Consider the following 19,206-nt stretch of genomic DNA (forward strand, 5'->3'; position numbering starts at 1 on the left):
TTCAATCCCATCTCTCATTTCACTCTTCTCGTACATGCTAAGTTAAGAATTTGCCTGGTCGCAATACCCTCAGGGCCCGTGTAATACCATTTCTCCTTCTGCCACTTTCCCACCATTTTCATGTCATAGACAACGGACCTAGAATGAGATCACTGCCATCCACCCTCTCATAATCGCAGCACTATTCAACTTGTGAACACTGGGTTCCGCGACATTCTCTTTCTTACATGTCATAACTCGATATCGCATATAGATTACCATGGTTTCCACGAGCATCCAAGACCGGACGAACGAGTTCCGCACAATCCTAGCGCAGGCCCAGAAGCGGCAAATCGCCAACAAGGGTGGACCTCAACGACAGTCCCTCCTAAACGATGCGCAAAAAAAAGAAGCAAATGGAGCCGCCAGTGGTCCATCAAGGGGGTCCAGGTCAGAATTTGCTCGCAATGCAGCCCAGATAGGGAGAGGAATCACTGCCACAATGGGAAAATTAGAGAGACTGGCGCAGCGTACGTTGGGAAAGCGGTGTTCGGTAGAGCGACCTGCTGACAAGAGACAGTGGCTAAGAGAAAGGCAATCTTCGATGATCGGCCTGTCGAAATCGCGGAGCTCACATATGTTATCAAGCAAGACCTGGCTGGTCTCAATGCACAGATATCCGCTCTGCAACAACTCACTCAGTCACAGCACCCGACCGCTTCCCTGCCCAAATCGGCGGACCAGGAGGGGCAGCACAACAAAAACGTTGTGTTAATGTTACAAAACAAGGTCACGGATGTCGCCGCGAATTTTAAGGACGTCTTAGAAGTGCGCACCAAAAATATCCAGGCCTCGAGGTCGAGGACCGAGAACTTTGTGTCGTCAGTGTCGGCAAGATCGCAGCCCCATCTGGATGACTCGAGGTCGCAGTCACCGCTCTATCAGGGTTCAACAAGTCGGCAAAAAACTCCTCAGGCCTCGTCAAATGACCTTCTGACCCTTGAACCTTCGAATACTTCGACCTTGATGAGAAATACTCCTCAGTCCGACCATCAACTGTTATTAATGGAGGAGGCCCAGCCGACAAATACGTATATTCAGGAGCGTGGGCAAGCCATCGAAGCCATTGAAAGGACGATAAACGAGTTGGGTAGCATTTTCGGTCAACTTGCAACTATGGTGTCTGAGCAGGGCGAGATGTTACAACGAATAGATGCAAACACCGAAGATGTAGTCGACAACGTTCAGGGTGCACAGAGAGAGCTGCTGAAATATTGGAACCGGGTACAGGGCAATAGATGGTTGGTTGCTAAGATGTTCGGTGTTCTCATGGTGAGTTCGGAAATCCGCTTTGAGTGTCTTCAAGTCAATGCTGATGATGTTTAGATATTCTTCCTACTTTGGGTGCTAATATCGGGTTGAATGAGTGGCAGCAATGCTATTTGTTGGCTGATTTCCAAGCATATGCGGAGTTTCAGGACTAAATAATGGTAGCCTTACCACAGGAACAGCGCGTGGTGATGAGCGATTGTGTATATTTGGAAGTTTTACATCGTCCTATCTGAACCGCCAGATTCGACAGAGGACAACACTTTTGGTCAACATCGCGAAGACTAAAGTTTCATGGTACTCAAAGTAGTTCTATGGGGATTCTGCCCATAGTAACTTGTGCAATGGCGCTGCATCAGTGACACTGTAGACAGGAAAAAAAGAGGAGATTAGTGAAAAGCAGTCTCAACTAGTGTTGATACTGGATGTCCTTGAATGTCGATGGGAAATGAAGTGCAACTGAAAATGGACAGCGGTTCGACATCCGCCAGGGGGGTTGTCATAACGGCTGAAGCCAGCAAATGTATGTATTCATCTCAGTGTTGTTGTCAGAAAAAGCGAATTGGTGGGCTTCGCGCTATTGTTTCAGTGATGGGTATCGCTCTCGTCCATGGTCAATCAACTTTTCCGAGTTCACTTCCGTTCGTAACTGGTATATACAATGAGTCGTCGCCGTACTCTTTTCTCTCTGTTCCTTCTGTTTCCTCGGATTGAATCATCGGGAGTTGATCGAGAACTGGTTCCGTCGCGGGTGAATGAGAGGTGGATATCGTGATCGTGCCCATGCTGTCGATGTCATGTGAGGTGAATCTGTGCGAATGATGCTTCCGATGCCCATGAAGAGTCTGTCGAGCCATTTGGTTAGAGACCATGGTTACAGAGAACGGCGTCAATACACACCCGAACATAGAGCCAGATCCCAGCATATATTTCCCCAAAGTCCTCATTACACCAGCCTGACCTGCGCCGTATTGAAATATCGTCACGGTACCTGACAGCACAGTTAGTGTGAAACCGTGGGACTGGCGCGCTGATCGCGACGGACCGTAGATGAAGCCCATGATCCCTCCAACCGCTGCGAATCAGTCAGTCTTTCGGTCACTTCTCCTCTGTCTTGTTGCTGCCATTGTTTGACTAACTTCCGCCCATCAACATTCCCATTTTCACTGCGGGCGACATTAGCTTCCGTGCGAACGAGAGAGAGTGGCGCGACACCACATACTTTTATCAATCCATGACGGCCCACGCCGCTGCGCAGAAGGAGGCATTGGAGGCATCTTGCCGTTGTTGTTTTCCTTGTGCTTTCAGTTCTTGCACGAAGCAGTGGCTACTCGACGAAGAGCAAATTGGAGAAGGTAAGGTGAGGGTGCAGGCAGTAGGTGTGACGATGAGAAGCCCCCATCTTTGCCAATCGGGCCTGGAAGAATTGCCGCCGACCACGGTTGAGGCACGTGATTTGACTTAGCCGTTGGTTCGGGGAGACTTTCCACAAGTTCCAAAGCGTCAATCTGAACTGCTAAAGAACCACGAGTCGCATCCTCGTGAACATCAAAAGGGACACTAAACAGACACCAGTCGCCTACAAACAACCACCTGATGGCAGCCGCATTCCTTTGACATACTGTCACGCTTTTCCGATTTCAATTTCGATTCTTTCTTGAACTGCCGGAGCTCAGTCGTCAGCCCAAGTTGTTCGGTCAGACCCCTCGCTATCCGGTCCTCTGCACGCGAGCAGCCATTTTCCATCCCGAACTCTGTCTAGATCCCCTGTACGTCCTCGACGCAGTTGACATGGTCCTCTCTTTGCAACGACTTGCCTGAACGTCGTGGCAGAGGCATGTTGGTTGACACAGTATCCCCCTCACAGATTTGATCATCCTGCCGATCGTAAGAGATCCGACACATGAAGGCCAGGTCCAACGACGAATCCCTATTTCCTTACGCTCCTGTCACTTCACCCTCTCATCTATCGGGGAAACGAAACCTCGCAAGAGTCTAGGACACCTACGCACGCGCCTACGGCTTAACCCCTGTTCTCCTACCTCCCGATGACGACCGCAGTGGCATCGCCTCCCAGCTTTCCGAATATATCCAGGCTCAATTGGAATGGTCTAAGCGGCACAGGAGGAGGGTTTTCTGCAATGAGCACTGACGAAGTGTCTCGGATGTTTTTACCTCAACGCAAGACTGTACACAGGAGTAATTCGTCCTCGTCGCTCTCATCCACTAGTTCTTCTGGTTCAACGGTCACCCTTACCCAGAGTGATAGCTCATCAGAACCCGCTCATGGACCAAAGAAGAAAACAAGGGGAGGGTTCTGGCCTGTTTCCAAGTCGGAATCGACCGCGAGTGTCTCCAATGCGCGGGCAAACGGGTCGCTTCAAACGGCTATCGGAAACTCCTTGGTAGGAAAGAGTCCGGTACAGCCAGCACTGCCGAATCAGAGTCCTACAACTCAAGTGAATGGGTCCAGAGTTGTTAATGGAACGGTCACTGGCGAGCCAGCCGCGATTTTGGCACTGTTACCGATGAATGGCACGTTCGAGAGGAAACAGATCAATCTCCCATTCTATCCAGAAGTCCTTCGCATTGGCCGTCAGACAAATGCAAAGACTGTTCCAACTCCCGTGAACGGATATTTTGACTCCAAGGTGCTGTCACGACAACATGCCGAAGTATGGGCAGATCGGAGTGGGAAGGTGTTCATCAGAGATGTGAAGTCGTCAAATGGCACGTTTGTCAATGGACAGCGACTCTCGCCGGAAAATCGAGAATCTGAGCCCCATGAACTCCGTCAACACGACACACTAGAATTGGGCATAGATATCGTGAGCGAGGATCAAAAGACCATTGTTCACCACAAGGTCTCAGCCAAGGTGGAATATGTAGGCTTGCCTGGAACGACCAACAACGTTCTCGATCTTACTTTTGGCGACCTGGATCCCTCTCACGGTGGTAGCCTATTGGCATCACCTGTAAGTTCACCAATGCTTCACAGTCGAAGCCGGCCTGGAGGACCGACAACGAACGGGCGGGCTTCGGCTCCATCAAGCGTCGCGGGCAGTCAGATGAGTTCAATTGCGCAGCAACGGATGAATATGTGGGGTGCCACGCCTCTGAATGTGGAACAGCTTGTCAAGACATTGGCCGTAAGTCATCTTTTTTTAACCGCCCAGTACACTAGAAACTAACAGTTCTTTGCAGATAGAGATGCGAGCAGCAAGACAGCAGGCGGAGGAACTCGACCAGGCGGGTGCGTTTCTGAACTCATTATTGACACCTGGGGCCGCAGCGCCCCGACCTCAGCCCACGTCAAAAGAAGGGGTTCCTCAACGGCAGTCCAATGGACGTGCTAAGGCTCCCAAAATGGAGCATATGACGCGCTTCGCTGATCCCCCAGCACCACCACCACAGCAACCACTTCCGGAGAAGCCAGACTCTTCGAAAGCAAGCCCTGTCGCAACATCATTTACAAATCTCCTGAAGCGCGGAGAAACCGCTAGACCGCCCAGCAATGCATCAAATTCTCCCACAAATACTCAGAACAGTCAAATGATGTCTCTCATCGAGGCACTGTCTATCGCCAAAAAGGAACTTGACTCTCAGGGCGCCCGAGTGAAGCAACTAGAAGATATGCTGAGGCAGGAACGGTCAGCCAGAGAGGACGCTGAAGAACGTGCTCGAAAGCTTGAACAACATGCAGCATCACGGCCGGTCACGGTCGTTGAAGAAGAATCCGAAACTCCGACAGACTCTACTCACGACGCGAAGGGCATTGAAGAAGAAGTGGGAAACGAGGCGAACAGCGAACTTGATGCAAGAACGATGAGCTTACAGCAGAACCTGGACCAAGTTCTCGGGGAGATGCAGAGACTAAAAGCAGACGTGGACCAATTTCAGCGTCGCGCAGAGACAGCAGAAGCCGATGCAACCAACGCCCGGAAAAGCCTCGCAGAGATGATTGATAAGATTCGAGCAGAAAACGAGAAAGCCGAATCATCCACAAGGAAGTCGCGTGAACATCAAACACGCACCCAGGATGACGAGGACGCTGAGGCTACCAACGCGGAAGAAGAGCAAATCTCGACATCCCTGATCCAGTCAGTTGCACAAGCCAATGGCCACGTTCGCACACCCAGATTACCTGAGCACCTCGAGCGGGCAGTGGCAACGGTTCTACGAGACAAAAGCAGTAGCTCAGATGCCATTGCTCAGTCAGCACCATACGTGTCCATGCTCGGGGTGGTCCTAATCGGAGTTGGACTAATGGCCTATCTCAACTCCTGGCAGAAGTCAGAGACATGACACGTCGATGCCAGGAGGCAGTAATTCTCATTTCGTTGGACATACTATCTCCTAAACTTCTTCAGTCGGGCGATCGGCGCCTGAAGCCTCACTCTTTTCCTTTCCAGCACGGTACCGGGCGTGGCGTTACAAATGGACAAGATCAATTTCCAAGGGCGGCGATATTGTCAATATTCAGCTAGGGGCAATTCACAGGCCCAATACTGAAATTGGCGCAGCAAGCACGGCGTCAAAGGTGTGTCAAAACAGAGCTTCGACATTTATCATGGTTGAGGCAAATAGCAACCAGCAACAGATTGTGGGTGAGGCGTTTGTCATGGAATGCATGAGGCAAAAGACCTGGGCGGAATAGGCGTCGTGTACATATGTACGTCGTGTTAGGATTGTTGTCAGCCTTGTTACCCTCAAAGAACTCGAGGCAAAGACAAGGTCTGAGCAGTCCAGTCCATCAGGCTAACATGAAATGATGATACGAGCTTCAAGAACAGATGTAGGGTCTTCATTACTTGTCACCGTTTTGACATAATCGGGCATCGTCTTAGTATTGAATCCGGGATAAACGCAGCGCCAGGTGCTGGGATAATCTCCCCCTGACCAGGCTGAGTAACGGGGAAGCGACAGCAAATGCCGCAGTGGAACTTGATAACTTTGTTGAGCCTCACTAACCCGACAGGAACTCCATCCCAGAGATAGTTATTTACTCGTACACTGAACGCGATACCTGGCTGGGGGGGGGAACCGTTGAGGAATCCAGTCAAGCCACAGTTTCTGCCCCTTTTCGGCGAACGAGATGTGGGTGGACCAAGGCCAGTTCCTCCATTGAGCTGTCAGCATCTTCGGTCTCCGGCGACAAATCGCTTTTGTTTCTCGTATCCATCTTTCAGTCGTGCGGTTGGTGGCACCTGTGACGGGAACGTTACGCCATGTCTTTGGGTTGTTCTGGTGGTTCTTTGGGCTCTGTCCGCCGTATCCGTCTCGTCTCGAGAAGGTCGATGTCAAAATGACGTAGGAAAATACAAAGGATACACACACTCTCCGCAGTTCTTTTCGGGGAAACGCATTGTCCCTGTCCCTGTCCCTGTCCCTGTCCTACTGGGGCCTTAACGCGAGGTAACTTCCGCTCATCCATCGGAGGGTTGGTGAGTTGATTGATATCAACCTGTGGTGGCCCCAACACGCCCAAGGCCCAACATGACGATCCTCTGCGCTCAAGTGGCCGTTGCAATTCCTATGCCTCGTGTCCCTCTGGTGTGCATGTGTGTGCGTGTGTGAACCAGCAAAGCTAATACCATGAAACCCGTGACGCTGCGTTATTCAATGCTCCCCAAATGGCAGAGGCATCTCAGAGGCGCTGCCTCCAGTCTCCACAAGGCCGAGTTGCGGACTGATCAGATCTCCGGGAGGCATTGGCAGAGGCGCTGGTTTGCTACGCCAGTCGAAATCACCAAGGGTACAGACAAGGAAGACTCGAGCGACCCCAGGGAAAAGGTGGTGATCTTGGGTAGTGGTTGGGCAGGTACTGTACCCGTCTTGCGTCCAAGTATGTTCCAAGAAGAGCGCTGACCTCGTACAACAGGTTATGTCCTGGGTCGCCAGCTGGACAAGAGAAAATACCGCGTTGTCTTCGTCTCGCCTCGCTCATACTTTGTCTTCACCCCTCTCCTCAACGACACCACCGTGGGCACCCTCGAATTCCGAAACGTGCTCGAGTCCGTGAGAAAGAAAAACAGTGGCTTGGAGTACATTCAAGGCTGGGCAGACGATGTCAACTTTGCGGACAGAACCGTTACCATTGAACCCTCAGTCCTGGATCCAGATGTAGGCCACGCGATGACGGGGCCGAGAAAACCGAATGAACAGCAGACGGCCAGTGGGTACGCTGTGAAGGGCGTTTTCCCTCATGGACCGTGGCAAAAGGAGGTACAGATGGGTGGGACCGGCTCGCATGAAGTTCCTACGTTTCCCATCCACTACGACAAATTGATCATTGCTGTGGGCACCTATAGCCAGACATTCGGCACCAAGGGCGTGAGAGAAAATGCATGGTTCCTGAAGGACGTGCGAGATGCAGTTGCCATACGTCGACGGATCCTGGAGTTATTCGAACTCGCACGGTTACCCATCATCCCCGAAGACACGAAGAAGCACCTCTTACATTTTGCCGTCGTCGGTGGTGGTCCAACGGGGATGGAATTCGCCGCCTGTCTGTCGGACCTCCTGAGAGACGACCTCTCCAAGATCCACCCTGATCTCATGAGATACGTTCGCATCAGTCTCTACGACGTCGCCCCCAAGGTTCTCCCCATGTTCGATGCCTCACTCGCCGACTACGCGGTGAAACAGTACAGACGCCAGAACATTGAGATCAAAACCTCCCACCATGTCGAAGAACTCCGAAAGGGGTTTCCTAACGACGAAAAAGCTCGCCAGGATCAAGCCAGCCAAGTCAAAGGACGAGTCTATACGATCAACACGCAAGAAGAAGGCGATGTCGGTATTGGCATGTGTGTGTGGTCTACGGGAAACATGAACAACCCGTTTGTGATGAAAGCGCTCAATCATGTGCGTCGATTCCCGACAGAATCGGCACAAATCACCCAGGGAGAATTGACAGACCCGATGCAACGACAATGGATCATCCAGCGCGACGCCAGAACCGGTGTCATATTGGTAGATGACCATTTTCGGTTGCACCTGACGACAGCGTGCGCCGAGGGCATGAAGGAAGATGAAAAGCCCAAGGCGTACATGAAGAATGTGTTCGCGCTGGGGGACACGAGCAAATTGATGTCTGGTGCCTTACCAGCCACTGCGCAAGTCGCCAATCAGCAGGCCCTCTGGCTTGGGAAGACGCTGAACAAGCACCCTTCCCCCGAGGAGTTTCGGAAGCAGAAGGGATTTACTTTCAGGAATTTAGGCGTTTTGACCTATCTCGGAGGAGCCAAGGCCATTCTTCAGGGTGGCAACGGCAATGGCAACGGTGGTGGTGCCGCGAAGGGGATCAAAGGGCTGGCGGCCTACCTCATTTGGAGAGGAGCATATCTCACGATGACGCTGAGTTGGAGGAACAAGTTCCTTGTCGTGGTGCAATGGGTGGCTGTCAAGGTGTTTGGGAGGGATATCAGTCGGTTCTAGGGGAGCTACCAATCTGGGAAGATGATAGGTCTGGAAGGGCGGGTTTCTTGAATACCGCAAGCATGGTTTTATGGGCTGGTTTCTTGCAGGCATTGGATGGGCAGGGTGTTTCTGGAGATAGACAGGGACTTGGATAGATACTGCGAGGTGATACTAGACATGCGAGTATCTACTTCGATAATGGCATTGCGGACAATTCAAAGGCAATGGATATGTCGGGGTTAAAGGCACAGTATCATCTTCGATACAGACACGGCAACCGTTGTTCCCCGATCGAAACTGGCTTACTGGGATGGATTATGGCTCATGCATCTTTCGTCCGATCAGGCCGACTAACTATCAAGCGAGCTGAACAAGGGACAACCTTGCTTCCTCGATATGTCATCCGAGGCGGCAAGGGGACGGTCTTTTGCTTTGGTGTTGTATTGCGGCGTACTCGGGGGCCGCGACTTTTTAAAGCGGATTAGATCGTGGATTCAGTAGGCAAGCTATGCAGCTACGTATGTAGGAAGGTAGATCGACCGTTCACATGAGGGCCTTATTCGCGGGATGGATGGATAGATACATGGGCATATGTATAAAAAGAGTGAAGACTCACGATACTGTAGGGCCCCCGTCCCTCAGTCCTGTCGTCGCATGTAACAACACCGATCAAAAACCCAGAGAAACCACGCCGACACCTACATCCGCAGATCAACGCTCAACGCTCAACGCTCAACAAAACAAAGACAATGGCCTCCGCCGACGTCGCCCACACCCTAGCCTACGCCAATCTGCTCGACGTCTTCAGCAACCGGGACCGCGAGTCGCGCCGCCGTGCCATCCAAGAAACGTACCACGCAGACGTGACCTTCTACGAGCCGGACTCGGTCGTCACCGGCCACGACGGGGTCGACAGCAAATGCGAGGAACTGCTCGGCGCGCGCAAGGGGTGGGGGTTCGTGCCCGTGGGCAACGTGCAGCGCAACCACGGCATGGTCTATCTCGCATGGGGGTTTGGGCCGCAGGACACGGCGACCGGCGAGGTCGAGGTCAAGGTCAAGGGGGCGGATGTGCTGATGGTGGAGGAGGGCAAGATCCGCAAGTTCTGGGTCATTATCGAGGGGGTGACGGATTCAAAGTCTTCTTGATCACGTACTATTATGATGATGGGAGTTGGAATACAATATCTAATGCCATGTCGAAAACAGACACACTGCGACGAGGGGGACAGGTGGCTTGGCATATTTGCGTGGGAAGGAGGAGCCTTTCCCCCTCCTTTCCTGCGCCCTGCTTTTTTTCTCCCCCAGTTTAGTATCAGATACCTATTATCGTCTGCTCAACTAGCAAATTTAAACCCCTTCTACGATGCCACTGTCGCCGACTACACCTTTCCAACCACCCCTAAGTCCAACAACCAGAGCCTTTGCGATGTCGGGGCGAACTTTCCCACAGGTGGAACTTTGCAAGATGTCAGAGACGAATCGGATGACTGAGAACACCACCCACGCCCCCTAGACCTCCTGGATTTCTGAACCCCACGGTTTCCCCAGTGCCCGGAACCTCCCATGCCACCCTTCGTTATTGGAAAAACGTGGGGACCATCACTTTGGTCCGACACTGTCACAGACGACCGGGATGAACGTCCAACGCTCGGGCTGGTCGCTTATCTGAGCCACCTAATCTTTTCAGATCTGCGATAATGGCCAGATGAAACACGGGAGAATCGTGTCCAAGCACCAAGAATTTCTCCAGGTCGAGGGAACCAGCGCAGCGCCATCTCTCCTTTCGCAAGCCGAGACCCTACCTCGGTGTGTGGGACTGAGGCTGAAAGCTCTACTCTACCAAGATCAAGAAAAAGCAGAACACAGCAGAGGAAGGGAAGATGCCGACAAACAAAAGACCGCTTAAGCACAACCCTTGACTTCCCGAGGTAAGCAGCACTTTTTCATTCTGGGATACCGATGTCTTTCTACTGTACCGTCGGCTGCAGACAGATGTAGTGGTTGTTATGTAACGACGATATACTTGCTCGTACTCGGTATGTATATGGATTGCTCGCATATCTGAATGCATTATCACCGTCTGGGTAGTATGGTATACGCGATCTCGAGACCCAAGTCATCAATCAAACCAGATTCCGAGAAACAGGAGACCATATCCTCAGGCCTGGTGCTCAAGTCCCATGGACCTCGGATAGTTCTAGTTCTTCATCAAGATGAGCAATGTCGCGATAGTGGAGACTGGAGACACCCTCTCTCGCGCTCTCTCCGTCCATTTCCGTGAAACACGAAGACCTTGGGTTATATTATTAATGCGTTCCTGGGCATGAAGAGTGAACAGACAGGCAGGTGGCTATGCATCGGTCTTGGTCACAATATACAAAGTAATTACCCCGCAATTCCCCGAGGATTTGGGTAAAATGCCCACAGAAGGAGAATAGGAAACTATAACTTTCCAAGCCTACGCGCGCGCCTGTAGCTTCTATCAAAATGTGTAACCTCGTAATGTTGTATGGGATGCCAAAATTTACGACTCGTTCGCCTCGGAAAGACCCTCCAACAGAGGACCACACATATCCAGTGCTTGAGTGGTATATATATAAAGATGATAGTTCTCTTAATTCATCTATATCTGCCTTGCTGTATCTATGCTTGCTGATAAACGTCCACCGAACCCATGAATCCCCGTGCCATATACTGTCATTCAAGAACGTTATTTTCTCTATATTAAAAAATGGCAGCGAGCAAAGTCGGATCCTTGGAAGGCAAAACTGCCTTGGTTACTGGAGGGTCCAGAGGTATTGGTGCTGCGGTCACCGTCCAACTAGCACAAAGAGGGGCGTCGAAAATCGCAATCACGTATGCCGGAAACACCAAAGCCGCCGACAGCACACTGGAGGAGTTGAAGAAGTTGGGTGTCCAGAAGGCAATCGCAATCCAGGCCGACCTGCTGGATCCGCAGTTGGGAGCAAACTTGATCCCCCAAGTCCTCAGTGGGTTGGATACCAAGACCATCGACATCACTGTGTGCAATGCGGCTCTCAACACCCCCGATCTGGTCGTCCCCTTTGCCAACATAACACTAGAAAACTTTAACAAGGTCTTCCAGGGAAATACCTTCTCCGCCATCAGCATCATCGCCGCAGTCCTACCACATCTGCCCGCAAAAGGCGGCCGGGTTGTCACCATCTCAAGCATCATGTCCAAGCTGGCGAATGACGACGTCTCGATTGCCTATGGTGCAAGCAAGGCTGCATTGGACAGTGTTACTCGATCTCTAGCAGCAAGTTTTGCGGCAACAAAACATGCCACGTTCAACTCGGTCAGCGTCGGGTCGACAGCAACTGACCCTCTGAAGGCTGTCATGAAAGTGCTTCCAGCGGCGATCGAAGAATCCGTGGCGCCACATACGATTGAGAAGAGACCTGGTGAGCCCGAGGAGGTCGCGTCGGTGGTAGGATTTCTGGCCAGCGACGAGGCACGGTGGGTCAACGGAGCCCAGATCCCAGCTCATGGCGGCAACAGGTATATGCTCGCTCTACAAGGTTGAAGTGAATATATAATGTTTTCGGCCCCAACTGGCAACTTTTGATAGAAATAAAAAGACGGATAGTGGAGTCTGTACGTTACTTCTCTGCTTTTGGTTGAGGATCATAACCATACTCGAGGCGGTACACGACACCCAAGATCCTCCCAATGTACTGAGTATTATTCGGTCAAAATTCCCACAATATATTTGTGACTCTGAACATGCTGGAAGTGAACCAGGGGTGACGAAGGCTGCGTTATGCCCATCTGAGTAAGCCCAACCAAGTCGTGAAGGTATTACCGCTTGACCTCTACTCCGGTAGAGGGTTACGGCTCTCGCTGCTATCTGCTGCGGTCAATGACGCTTTTCGATAAAGGTTCAAATGCTCCGAGTCTCTGTGCATCCAGCATCGATGCTGAGAAATCTGGAGTAAGAACCTATCTGCCGTCATTAGAAAGACGATCCAGTCATTTCCTCCATGAGAGATTCGAGGTGGTGGGCAGAGGGCGGAGGAGTGTTTAACCGAAATTCAGTGACATGTGAAAAAGCAAAGCACGACATTCGGTTCCTGGATGCTGGACCAGCGATAATTGAGGTCTGGGTGCTAGATCGTGCAAGATCGCGGCAAAGCTAGGGATCCATAGGTAAGGACGAGCCGCCATTCTCGGTTCCCAAGCACCTCAAACACCATACCTGGAGATACTTGTGGCACACCGCCGTCAAATAATAGGTGATAAGCCTTCGGGACCTGTCAGCGCCAGCATCCACAGCCTCTTATCACTAAAGTTTTGGGAGGTGGTTGGGGACACTGGTAGTCAACATGCGGATTTTGGCTGGAGGGACGGAGGAAGCTTCTATCTTTGGAAGTTTCCCCTGAGACACGCTAGTCTCTAAATGGCATCCCGGTGGTCAACATGTGAGTTTTTTTTTGTTCCAGAAAAATTTAGGTTTCCAGACCGCTATGGGCGGTGATAACAAAGTGACAGTACTACTACCAGTCCACGCACCACGTTGCTACATCGGTTGATAGATGTGATTGTATTTAATCCCATCGTCCATTCTTTTACATCGGTCTCTCTTCTGTCACCTGCATATCCACAGCCCATTTGATTCCTTGACTTGAATCTCCCTGGGCCCCAAATACCTCCCAGTCCTCTACACAGTCAGTACATACACAACTGCACCTACCCCCGACGAATTTCTTCCCAACGAGACCTTACCGACTGCTCTCTCTCAACCAACACAATGTCTGCCGTCTTTGCTTTCGCCAAAGCAACCGTCCCCGCCGTTGCCACGGCCATCGCTCCTTTTGCGGCCGTCTACTACTGGCCCAAGAAGTCGGAAGTCTTCTACTATACACCCAAGAACTCGACGACTCCTCTCTTCAGTCTACCGCGACCTAACATCGCTGTTGGAGCCCCGAACTCTGTCCTCTAAAAGCCTCATCGAACACAAGACAGCAAACTTCCTACCACCCATTCGTCTCACTACGAGATTGAGCATATGGACGCATAATAGACGAATACATTTTGGGTTGGCGTTCCAATTTTCAGCGAGGATCGTTACATTTGCAGCGCAGTACAGCACAGATACCCATATAGATCGCTGCTATTACGGGATAGATATTTAGAGGTTACTTCAAAAGCATGAACTGATTCCACCATCTTTCCCTGATCAGCGCAGGGAAGGGTGTTTTGAGCGTTGGTTGAGCATCTGAATTGATATGGCATTTCTAGCGATTCTACACCTAATCCCACAATCGGAAACATGTGATTTTACAGGCAATAATTCTTTCTTCGACTAGCTGTTTGGTCAACTTCTCTCGCAAAACTAGCGGTATCCATGCCCTACGGTGATGGTGCTACTGCCAAGAGGGATACAGAAGCATATCGAACGACATTCTACCCAGAGTAGATACCTGAGCGGTGATGATTTGATCTTCGATCGGTCCTCTCTACCACTGGCTCGGGATTCCTGGCTCAGATCCAAGATCTGCTCACCCGAGCTCTGTTTGTTGTGGTAGCGTGGTATGTTTTCTGCTGCATTCCTCGCCACTACTCTGCATCTGTTTGCGGCTGCATGACAGCCCGAGCACGGACTTCTTTCTCCATTCATAATTCCATGAGCTACTCATGTCGGCATGGAATCCAGCACGTCCAGCTTCACGTGCTCCTGCCCTTCCAGCCTAGGGTCGTATGAGGGGTGTCGTTGACGACATCTTGATTGGACGAGGTCTGGTGATGTTCAAGTCATTCTATACCTCTTCCACTTACATATGTGATCAATATTTCGTGTCCCATCCATCTCTTTCGACTGCACTTGATACCGAGATCGTCGAGGGGAGAAGCACGATGACTGGTCTGGTGATCACCTTGACGTATGGCACGGGCGGGGTCAAGAGGATGCGCCAGCGATATAGCCCAGAAGTTGGGGTGAGAGCAGTGACATTGGGGATTCTGAGAGAGGTTATTGTCGCATAAGTCGTCTTTAGTGGTTGCACAAACACACGTGCGGTGGAGGACATTCATGATTATGCAAAGGCGGGATGCGATCATCCGTGGATAGGTGCAGTCTGATTAATGGGGGGACGGGATCTTGATCCACGTTCAATAGTCTGGACTCTAGAACAGAGGTGCCGGACGTGGAGAAAGAGTCTGAATCCAGCTGAGGAGTGAGAGCTTTAAGGACCAAGATAGCAAGAGAGAGATCCTGGTACTCCGTATCTAGTTATTACATGGTGGTGGAGCATATTATCACGGGTACCTTGTAGGTAGCTACCTCGTATTTATTCACCAAACAGCCCCCCGTGGCTGGCGGCGACCTTCCCTGGACGCTCGGGGAAACCTCGCCAAACCTCATCGTCATCTCGCAGGAAGATTTCGCTTTCACAGCGACTGGCCGCCTCCGTGTTCACATCCAGGTCTCACCAAGATGCTTCCACAACGTCCATCTCACTATCCGATCATCATGCTACGCGACATTCCGATGCCGTGATAATCTCGCCCCAAACCCCATGACAGCCCTTTCAACCTCCCACTCCGACGTCGGTCATCGTCGCCATGAGCTCCTTACTCAACCCCATTCACAGCGCGAAGCAGAAATGCCGCCCAAAGCACCAAGTTCTTGTCCTGAAATGTTATCCCAAATACCAGAAGAATGTCCAGGAGGTCAAGCCCATGTCCTCCGAGCTCAGCTATCTTCTCTATTATGCATCCACCCGTCGGAACAAGCTGCAGAAGGTCGGCGCATTCCTGGAGAAGAAGAACGCCGGTGATGTCTGGAAAGGAAGGCTCGGGTGCGCACCACAATAACTCTGCCACGATCATTGCTAACTGAACCCTAGGAATGTCCAGGTCACCCTCCAGATCCTCGCTGCAATCATCGAGAAAGCACCCCGTGACCTCTCTCTCTACTCCAAATCCGTCCTCACCATACTCGATTCTGTCCTCCGTTCCAAGGACGTGAACATGGTGGAAGACTCTATTCCTACATTCGAGGCCTTCTGCAAATACGTCGAGGTTGCCTCTCTCACCGCCGACCAGCAGCGTGCTCAGCAGTACATCTCCCTCGTCCAGCACTACGCTGGATTTGCCTTGAAAACAAAACCGACGGACAAGAAACAAAACGACCCTATTCCTCTCTCTCTTAGATGGCGGAAAATTGGTCTTCGGGCCATCCGGGCTGTCGTAGCCTCCGATGTTCTGTCTGTGGATTCTAGTCGACAACTCAACCTGGTCATGCCGGTGATTCTGGAGAACATGTCGCTGGAAGAAGAGAATATCCTCTCAACATTACAGCAGCGGGCAAAAACAAGCGAGAGGATGGACGACGAATCCGCCAGGAGGAGACGCATGAGTATCGCAACTGTCACAACCGTCGACACTATCGACGGCGATCCTGCTGCGGCGGTCGAGACCACCGCCGGTGCGGACAAGGTTGCTGAAGAGGAGGTGAGAGCTTTGGCATTAAGGTGCCTGAAACAAATATTCTCTGTTGGCATCGGAAGTACAAGGGGTCAAACCAGGTTGGCAACAGCTTTGACCCTAAAATTCATTGCTTCGAAGAACCCGCCCAAGGTTACGCCGGAAACATCAAGGACTGGCAACTGGGCGACATCTCTGTTTGAAGCCATTGCGCGGTGGACACCCGTACAGGACCGTTTTATCATTGTTGTTACCGCCATGGAAACACTGGTCAGAAGTCCCATGGCGGAAGGAGTTCTGGAAAAACAGCTAGTCCTCACCACCATGATCGATTGGCTTCTCAGTTCGCCCGTCAATCTCATTGGATTGAGCGTCATGGATGTTCTACTTGGCTTCATCCAGCACATGCTAGTCCTCCTCCAACTCGGGGGACCAAATGCTCGCATCACGCAGCCACATCGAGAGGATACTCTCGGGTTCTATCGAGTAACCAAGGAGGCATTCGATCCAGCTTCGGTCTTGACGGAGAACAAGATGTCCCGGACGTTGTCCAAAGAGCTGACAGCATCACCTGTCCGGCAAGAATTGCTTGAGAGGCTACAGAAATGTATCGCCTCTCTTTCCAACCACATCTACTACACCGACCAGATCAGCGACATGCTCACAGCAATTCTAGCGCGGCTCAAACCATCACCACAGTCCGAAGTCCCCACTTCGGCAGCTGCTATTAATGACCCAGCTGCCGCCACGAAGGCAATTGCAGAGTCTGCAAACATACAAGAAGACACCTCCACCTCCACCTTCTTCTCATTTGCAACTGCACGAGTCACTGCTTGCCGAGTCATCAGAGAAATCCTGGTTCGCGCTAATAGCAGACGAAGCATCGGAGGAGCCCCAATTGAAGCACGTGCACGGGTCGGGGTGCAAGTGTGGGAGGGCACCCAGTGGCTCCTCAAAGACGAAGATCATGAAGTGAGGTTTGCGTATGTGGACGCGCTGTTGGCGTGGCTGAAGCTTGAGACCAACAAGAGCGACATGCTTCTACCCCGAGATGGCAATCGAAAGCAGACACAGTCCAAGAAACTTCAGGGCGAGAACGGTGTGGCGAAACGGGCCGTCTCCAACGCATCCCGCAAAGAAAGCAAACCTGCAAGATCCAATTTTCTCGCTCTACTCCATCTCGCTGTCTATGACAGCATTCTTGACGATGTCGAGAATGAAATCAATCTCCTTCTCCTCTACCTTCTTCTAACCAAATTGGTCGAACGTCTTGGTGTCAATGCGGTCCGCAGCGGGTTGCCGATGGTCCTCAGACTTCAGGAAACAGCCCTTAATGGAGAGGTTGTCTCCACCTCGGGAAGAGTCAATGTCGGGAGTTTTGTGCATGGCTACCTGTGGACAATCGCGGAAAGTTTCGACTTTGAGACGAGTCCGACAGGTCATGAGATCAATGCAGAGATTTCTCGAAGAAAACGTTTTGGGATCTGGCTCGAGAGGATCAAATTCCCAGCTTGGTCCGTCGAAGACATCAGACAACTTCGGAGGGAGACTGAAAAAAGCTCAAGCTATAATGAAGAAGCCGTGGAAACAATCAAGCCGTTCTTGTCAGTCTCAAATATCGTGGAGGAGATTGCGAGTGCATATGACAACGCTTTGTTGACGCCCCCGACTTCGGCTCCATCGTCACCCGGGAGAGTCTTCTCTGTCCCGACCCTCGGATTTGGTTACGGTTACGGAGCCGCTCCCCCGCCAAAAGCCTCGAGAGAGGATCAACTCCCCCAGAAAGTTAAAGACGAGATGGCTGCAGGATGGAGCAGAGAAGCATGCATTGCTGCGGTCGAAAAGGAGAGCGCCGGATCTATGACGGGATCAAGGACCGGAGCATCTTCCATACCCAACCACCACCTCGGTGTTAACGGTGCTACTCGCCCTCTGGGTTCTGTGAATGGAAAAGAGTCAACGGCAACGGTAAACGGTTCCACAACGCCAACTTACGGTCTTATGGGCGGATTAGGAAGCCTCACTCAAGTCCGACGAGCGAGCGCCACCGGCTCTCCTGCAAGGGTTCCAACTACCTCGAGCAGAGAATCAACAGTCAGAGTCACTGATTTGAAGCGAGCTCTATCCGGCTATGGTGTTACTGGAAGGCGGCAGAGCCCGCTGCGGAGACCACAGACAAGTTCTCGGAGAAGTGCAGGGAGCAGCGGAAGTAGCAGCATGCTTAGTTGGGATGATGCCGACGACCGTAACCCGTCCTTCCTCGACGTAGCGGCCACTGGCAACCCAACCGAACAGAGTCTAGAGAGCAGTCCACCCAGGCCGCAGACGTCCTCCAGCACCGCACAAACGAGAGACTCCACGTACCATGATCAAACAACCGTGCCGAATGTCACAGTGGATCCTCGGACGGATGCGGATGTTCCGCCAGTACCAAAGATCCCGTCAACGCTCAACCTTCCTGGTACATGGCCCCGCGATGCTTCACCAGCGCGACCTGCGGACGCTGCAGTGGATACCCCTGTCGCGGGCGTCCCTGAAAGTCCCCAGTCACGAAAACCCACAGGCAAGGTGTATTCGCAGTCGCCAGGGCGAGAAAAGCAAAGTATTCGGAAGACATCACGGCCAACAAGCCGTAAGGGTGCGACACCACTCTCTTCATCCCCGATCGAAAAGTTCGATTTGGGATCACTGTTGGCTGCCATTCCCGTTCCTGTCGCGGAGGCAGTAGGGGACATGCAGAAGGAAAACCGACCCGGCAGGCTCATCCGGCCGCCTTATTGATGGACGGTAATAATGAGAGAACCCTGGATTGTATATTACTTGGGCCATGTCTTTCCTAGCCAGGAGTTGTTCAAAATAAGCGTTCCTTGTTTCTATCGTGTTTGGGTGTTTCTTCCAAGTTAGACTCGCCTGGCGTTTCTGCGAGATACTGTCTCTATGGCCAAAATGCAATATTTCAAGACTTTTTTCAAGATATAGACCCAAGAGAGGCGGGACCAGTCCATTCACTTGTTGTGTACACGGA

At 51.7% G+C, this 19,206-nt stretch overlaps 6 protein-coding genes across 6 annotated transcripts; all 6 read left to right on the forward strand.

Moving 5' to 3' along the window:
* Nucleotides 1-259: 259 nt before the first annotated feature.
* AYO20_05037 (hypothetical protein) lies at nucleotides 260-1,365 on the forward strand (the record flags this gene model as incomplete). Its single annotated transcript, XM_022643331.1, has 2 exons — nucleotides 260-509; nucleotides 560-1,365. The coding sequence occupies 2 exons, from the start codon at nucleotides 260-262 to the stop codon at nucleotides 1,363-1,365; spliced, it is 1,056 nt and encodes a 351-aa protein (XP_022500668.1).
* Nucleotides 1,366-3,449: 2,084 nt separating this feature from the next.
* Nucleotides 3,450-5,613, forward strand: AYO20_05038 (hypothetical protein; the record flags this gene model as incomplete). Its single annotated transcript, XM_022643332.1, has 2 exons — nucleotides 3,450-4,457; nucleotides 4,513-5,613. 2 exons carry the CDS (start codon nucleotides 3,450-3,452, stop codon nucleotides 5,611-5,613), a joined length of 2,109 nt encoding a protein of 702 aa, XP_022500669.1.
* A 1,290-nt stretch (nucleotides 5,614-6,903) lies between these two features.
* On the forward strand, nucleotides 6,904-8,748 carry AYO20_05039 (hypothetical protein; the record flags this gene model as incomplete). Its single annotated transcript, XM_022643333.1, has 2 exons — nucleotides 6,904-7,129; nucleotides 7,190-8,748. 2 exons carry the CDS (start codon nucleotides 6,904-6,906, stop codon nucleotides 8,746-8,748), a joined length of 1,785 nt encoding a protein of 594 aa, XP_022500670.1.
* A 731-nt stretch (nucleotides 8,749-9,479) lies between these two features.
* Nucleotides 9,480-9,878, forward strand: AYO20_05040 (hypothetical protein; the record flags this gene model as incomplete). Its single annotated transcript, XM_022643334.1, has 1 exon — nucleotides 9,480-9,878. One exon carries the CDS (start codon nucleotides 9,480-9,482, stop codon nucleotides 9,876-9,878), a length of 399 nt encoding a protein of 132 aa, XP_022500671.1.
* A 1,585-nt stretch (nucleotides 9,879-11,463) lies between these two features.
* Nucleotides 11,464-12,279, forward strand: AYO20_05041 (hypothetical protein; the record flags this gene model as incomplete). The annotated part of the gene is made up of 1 exon (XM_022643335.1): nucleotides 11,464-12,279. One exon carries the CDS (start codon nucleotides 11,464-11,466, stop codon nucleotides 12,277-12,279), a length of 816 nt encoding a protein of 271 aa, XP_022500672.1.
* A 1,224-nt stretch (nucleotides 12,280-13,503) lies between these two features.
* Nucleotides 13,504-18,962, forward strand: AYO20_05042 (hypothetical protein; the record flags this gene model as incomplete). The annotated part of the gene is made up of 3 exons (XM_022643336.1): nucleotides 13,504-13,668; nucleotides 15,279-15,553; nucleotides 15,602-18,962. 3 exons carry the CDS (start codon nucleotides 13,504-13,506, stop codon nucleotides 18,960-18,962), a joined length of 3,801 nt encoding a protein of 1,266 aa, XP_022500673.1.
* Between the last annotated feature and the right edge of the window lie 244 nt (nucleotides 18,963-19,206).

This window comes from Fonsecaea nubica (genome assembly GCF_001646965.1).
Source record: "Fonsecaea nubica strain CBS 269.64 chromosome Unknown Scaff28, whole genome shotgun sequence".
In the NCBI taxonomy this organism is placed as follows: Eukaryota; Fungi; Ascomycota; class Eurotiomycetes; order Chaetothyriales; family Herpotrichiellaceae; genus Fonsecaea; species Fonsecaea nubica.